At 39.9% G+C, this 5,383-nt stretch overlaps 1 protein-coding gene across 4 annotated transcripts in view; it reads right to left on the minus strand.

Annotated features, from left to right (window-relative positions):
- washc2c (WASH complex subunit 2C) overlaps positions 1-5,383 on the minus strand; it is a 10,909-nt gene that overhangs the window by 2,352 nt on the left and 3,174 nt on the right. The window contains exons 10-27 of one of the 4 annotated variants that reach the window (XM_032540708.1): positions 5,078-5,162; positions 4,835-4,894; positions 4,587-4,708; positions 4,392-4,482; positions 4,219-4,272; positions 3,929-4,129; positions 3,681-3,829; positions 3,410-3,520; positions 3,050-3,127; positions 2,863-2,964; positions 2,643-2,756; positions 2,373-2,545; positions 2,120-2,237; positions 1,329-1,760; positions 1,083-1,211; positions 838-939; positions 617-691; positions 293-352 (exon numbers count right to left, since the gene is read on the minus strand). In XM_032540708.1, the coding sequence (XP_032396599.1) occupies positions 293-352; positions 617-691; positions 838-939; positions 1,083-1,211; positions 1,329-1,760; positions 2,120-2,237; positions 2,373-2,545; positions 2,643-2,756; positions 2,863-2,964; positions 3,050-3,127; positions 3,410-3,520; positions 3,681-3,829; positions 3,929-4,129; positions 4,219-4,272; positions 4,392-4,482; positions 4,587-4,708; positions 4,835-4,894; positions 5,078-5,162 (2,256 nt within the window). Of the gene's footprint in view, positions 1-292; positions 353-616; positions 692-837; positions 940-1,082; positions 1,212-1,328; positions 1,761-2,119; positions 2,238-2,372; positions 2,546-2,642; positions 2,757-2,862; positions 2,965-3,049; positions 3,128-3,409; positions 3,521-3,680; positions 3,830-3,928; positions 4,130-4,218; positions 4,273-4,391; positions 4,483-4,586; positions 4,712-4,834; positions 4,895-5,077; positions 5,163-5,383 lie in introns of all 4 variants that reach the window. The other 3 variants (XM_032540707.1, XM_032540710.1, XM_032540709.1) reach the window with 3 other exon arrangements.

Here is a 5,383-nt window from a genome sequence, read left to right on the forward strand (position 1 = left end):
AAAAAAAAAAACAGGACTGTGGATGGAAATGAGGCAAGAGCAAGATGCAATAACACTGAAAGAAAGAGCGAGCAAATTCTTCCAGTTCAGCAAAATGAAATAAAACAGATAATTATCTTCATTTTGGTAGCCATGCTGCTGTATCGTAGCCAAGCTTTTAAGATGGAATATGAAAAAGCCCATACAGAAGACACCTTAAAAGAAAAAAGGTGTAGAAATGTCTTTCCTCAGGAGGAATCAGAGTGCAATGACAGGAATGAAGACCTTTGATTAAATAAAACAGAAATATTACTTGAAGTTTCCCAATCCTTGATGAGGAATCTTTAGGTTTTACAGGGCTTGGTGCAGGTTTCTGTGTGGTCAGATTACAGCAGATTCAGAATTATATCCAATGAAGGCATTTCTTGTGTTTATATAGAAACAGCACTGTGTGTCACATTATGACCAAATGTATAATAATAATAATAATAATAATAAAATAAAAAAAAACAGCTAATACAAAGAAAAAGCAAACCCTAAATCAAAACTGCATGAACACACCGATATGTGTGTTTATGTCTCAAAGAAACAAAACAGCCCATGATATTATTGAAGTACGTGTTTACTGTACACTCACCTGAATCTCTGATAAGGACTCTGGACTTGCTAATGGCGCACGGTCATTAGGTGTACTGGGCTTCTCTGCTACTTTCTGAAAATGAAATTGAAAGAGGAAAAATAAGAGTGGCTGTCAGTGGCAGTTCAAGCACAACAAAGACAAGTCATATCTGGGGAGAGTTAGACATTAGGGAGGTATCCAGCATAACTGTAATCACTAGAAAACAATCTAACTTCTACCGGAGGAGGAGCTTTTGGCTTGAAAGAGCTGAAGAGGTCCTCCTCATCGTCATCTGCAAACAGACTTTGTGCTGCCGGCTTCACTGAGCTGAGCTTGGAGCTCTAAAAAGTAAACAGAAATGTATCCTTACCATCTATTGAAAGACTTTTGCAATTAGTAACAGTATGTAGTTGTGTAAAACATGCTGCTTACAGAGAGAAGAGAAACAGATCTACAAACAGATAAGCACATCTAATATACTGACCGCAGGTTTCTCAGAGGTGGCAAAAAGGTCAACATCTGGGTCATTGTCCTTCTGCTGCTTCTGACTAAACAGCAGCTCCTCATCCTGGAACACACCTGTGCTCTTTGCTTGTGGCCGCTCCTCTGTAGGCTGAGGAATTGTTTTTACAGATACATTTTAATACCTGGACTGCAGGAGAAACAGCATATGAATGCAACTTAATCATTTTGTCACACTATTCTTAGGTTTACTGTAAATGACACAAACCTTTAGTGTGTTACTCGCTGTGGGTTTACTGGGTGTGAATATCGGCTCATTCCAATCAGATTCATCTTCCTCCTCGTCATCAAATAGACTAACAGTGTTTGTTTTGACTTTTTCTTCCTTCTTCTCCTCCTTCTTGACACTTGATGGTGGGCTGTCCTCAGAGAGGGAGCTGTTGTCATTTTCACCTTTATCCAACAAGCTGTTTGTCTGCTTGCTGGCAAGAACGTTTATGCCTCCAAAAAGATCGACTGCTCCGGCAGGCTTCTTTTTACCTGCGCTGATCTGTGTTGAGGTCGCTGACGGGAGCAGCTCGGGGCTCTTTGCTGCTGGCTTCTCCTGCTCTGAAGGCTTGTCCTCTGCTGCTGTCCTAGAAACTACAACCTCCTCTGATTTCTCTAACAAGGAGGACGGCTTAGAGGCCACAGCAGGTGTCTGAAGAATACAGGTATTAAAAAAATATAAATAAAAATAAATAAATAAAAATCAAGCTCAGGGTGGAAGATAATTAAAATCCCATGGTGTAATAAATACACTATTACAGAATCTAATTTGAATACATCTTAACACAAATATTACAGTTGTGAGCAAACTCATAGTGCCAACCTGGTTTTCTAATTTGGTGTTTTCTGTTAAATTGAAGGATCTAAACTAATCCTGTAGGGGCTTAGGGACATTCTTTCACTCCTTGAGCTTAATAAATCTTTTAAAGCCCACTGGAGGCTATCTTCAAAACAAGAGATTGTTTTCATGACCAATGTAAATATACAAAAAAGATTATTTTGTGTACTCACTTTAACAGCTGGGGCTGCAGTGTTGACAGCAGGTTTGATGCCAAAGAGGGATCCTTTATCTTCATCATACGCCTCCTCATCTTCAAACAAGAGAGCAACTCTCTGAGACTTCTTTTGACTACATAAAGAGCAACAGAACGAGAGGATAGGTAAAAATTCCTGACAATACAACATTTAAAAAAAAAAGCAATTTTAATGCAATTATAACAGTGACCAGACATGTATTAGCACTGTTCCTTGCAAGTGTACATACCTTGACTGTGTTGTTGGAGCAAACAGATCATCCACATCATCATCGTCAAAGAGACTGCTTTTGTGTGACAGTTTGGCACTGGGGAGACTGGAGGGGGCACTGGTACTGGGCTTCATTCCTCCTGTCTTGACCTCTGATCTCCCCGCACTACTTTTAGAACCCAACCACTGGTCCTGTCATTGAAATATTCAGGATAACAATGTATCATGTGGTATGAGCCATTATATATTGGTATGCGGCAGTAAAATATGGCGTTTTCTATTCTCATACCTCGTCATCACTGAAGAGGGAGCTGGACACAGCCTTGGACAGACTGGGTTGTGGTGTAGAGGCTTTGGCTTGATTAGGTTTTGCTTTAGATTTAGCTGCAGATGCAAACAGATCCTGCAACGTGAAGAAGCAGATTATTGTAATTTACTCACATCGAAAAAAAACAACCCTAATTCAGCTGTGTTCATTAGTGTGTGAAATATTAGTTTATTTCACTCACCTCTTCTTCCTCATCATCAAATAACGACAAAGGGGCCTTGCTGGTTTTGCCCTGGCTTGTAGGTTCAGGCTTAGACTGGCTCTTAGGGATCGCTGGAGATCCCTATGGAAGGCAAATACACATATAGCGTAATTACAATGTATTATTACTGTTATCCCTTTTTTCCATTGAAGTTACAGAGCCTTACCTGGGTGTCTTCATCATCAGAGAAGAGGCCTCTGGTCTTCTTGACAGCAGCCTTTGCAGCATCCGGAGCTGGCCCATTCTGCAATGTAGATGAAAATGTAATGTAGTTAACTTCCTAAAATCCTTTTTGAAAGTATGAAGTTTTAGTCTTAAAAGAAACTGTATCAACGGGAGGCACAACCTCAAAACAAAAAGTGAACAATATGAATAAATGAAAATACACTGAGGCCTTCAACCGGTTGATGGTGTATTAGGAGGCAGTGCAAAACCTTTTTGGTCAAAAAACTGCCAATTTGCACATACAAACAGCACAAATTAGATTTTTTCAGGAGTATATTGATACACAATGATCTATTCAGACCTCCTCAGATTTCTCAGACTCCTCGCTGGTAGACGGCTGATTTTTTCTCAGGCCCTCACTGAGCAAGCTTTGAGTCCCGGGTCCAAACATGTAGATGGCCCCTGCCGGCATCTAAACATAACAATGAATCATCAGCATAGCAACTCTTCTCCAGGCCACAAAACACTATGTAGATATACCAAACAAAATATGTAAGTCATACAACTTGAAAAAAATAATACTATCGTGTTCAACCGCATTGAGAAACTGTTGAGGTAATGTTGATCTTTACCTTTTTCTCAGGTTGTTTAACCTGCTCTTCCAATACCTCCTTCTTGCTCTGGGCTGGAGTTGGCGCATTGAACTTCCCACTGAAAATATCCCCATCATCATTGTCTTCGTCAAAAAGGTCAATAGCTTTCTTGGGTTTCTCCTGTCCAGCTGACAAAAAAAGGAAAAACAACCAACACATGGTTTGAGGGTGAGGATTCTACCTGAACCTGGACTGTAGAACTAAAGTACTTATTCTCACAAACTTACCAGAGTCAGACTTTTTCAGGCTTTTACCACTAAAAAAGTCATCATCCTCATCCTCATCATCAAACAGCCCACCTACTCCTCCACCAAGACCAGCTCTTGTAGGAACTTGTTTGGAGGTAGCATTGGTCTTAGGAGCTGCAGTCCCATTCTCCTTGCTCTCCAATGAACCAGAGTCACTCCCTGAAGTGAAGAGGCTGTTATCTGTGGACAGAAAAGTAATTTGGTTTTATTGAGGATGATAAAGAAGAGAATGACATGATATTAGCTTTCATACAACTAAATACTTTTACCTGGGAATATTGAAATGGCACCTGCTGGAATCTTCTTTCCAGGTTTGTCACATTCTTGAATGGAAAAGAAAGTTATGTGGCATCTGCTAGTCTAGTTAGTTCTGTATGTTTGTACCCATCCTATCCATATGTCTTTGTACATATTTGTCTAGAAAGTCTGTGTTAGGGCTTACCTGCAGTTCCAGCTGGGCTATTTATGCTTTCACTCAGCAACTTTTTCTCTTCGGACACAGGAGGTTTTGGTGCCTCAGAGAAAAGATCACCCTGAATGGCATAGCACAACATAATACAGCACAAATCAAATCCTGGCAGGAGATCAGAGTATATAGGAATGAATAAACTCTAAAAAATAATTTAGTTTAGTATACCTCGTCATCATCGTCAAACAGGCCTCTACCTCCACTGAAGAGTCCTCCTTTCCCTCCAAATGGGGAGAAGTCATCATCATCCATCTTCGGTGGTTTAAACATATCATCTCTGTCCTCTTCAGCTGCTGTAACAATGTACATAAACAATATTGAGGGGTATGCTGGGAACAATGGGCGTGCTGTGGAAACAACTAATGCAAAATTAAACAAAAAGTTTGAATTGCATTGCTGATGAATGAAAGTCCTACCCTGTGGCTTCGAAGGCTTTGGTTCTTTCCTGCTTTTACTTTTCTTCTTAGATGTCAATGCTTCCAAGACATGACATGATGGAAACACAAAAGCAATGAACATGAGCATGCACATGCAACAATTAAAATGATACTTAAATCCCAAATGTAAACTTTGATGCTGTGTTTTCCTTAAATAAAATATGAAGAGTGGGAGTAACAAAAGTGAGATGATATACTACCAGTTGGTTGATTATGACTTACATGCGCGATCTCCTTCCGGTTTGTTAAGTGGTTCACCTTTGATTCGGGCTGCCAGCTCATCAGCAAAAGACGATGGGCCTGTGTTCTGAAGGTGCCATAAAAACAACCTAGATTATCAACCAGATGTCCCTGAGATACATCATATCTGAAGGATTTCAGACTGAAATGACAAATAACCCCTTCACTAAAGAGTCATACTCCCTCTGTGTTTTATAATCCAAGACTCTCTGTTTTTGTTTCGATGGCTGGTCTGGTAGTGCATGTGGCCATGAAAATACATATGTATTTTATATATATATATATATA

Source organism: Etheostoma spectabile, chromosome 17 (assembly GCF_008692095.1).
Source record: "Etheostoma spectabile isolate EspeVRDwgs_2016 chromosome 17, UIUC_Espe_1.0, whole genome shotgun sequence".
In the NCBI taxonomy this organism is placed as follows: Eukaryota; Metazoa; Chordata; class Actinopteri; order Perciformes; family Percidae; genus Etheostoma; species Etheostoma spectabile.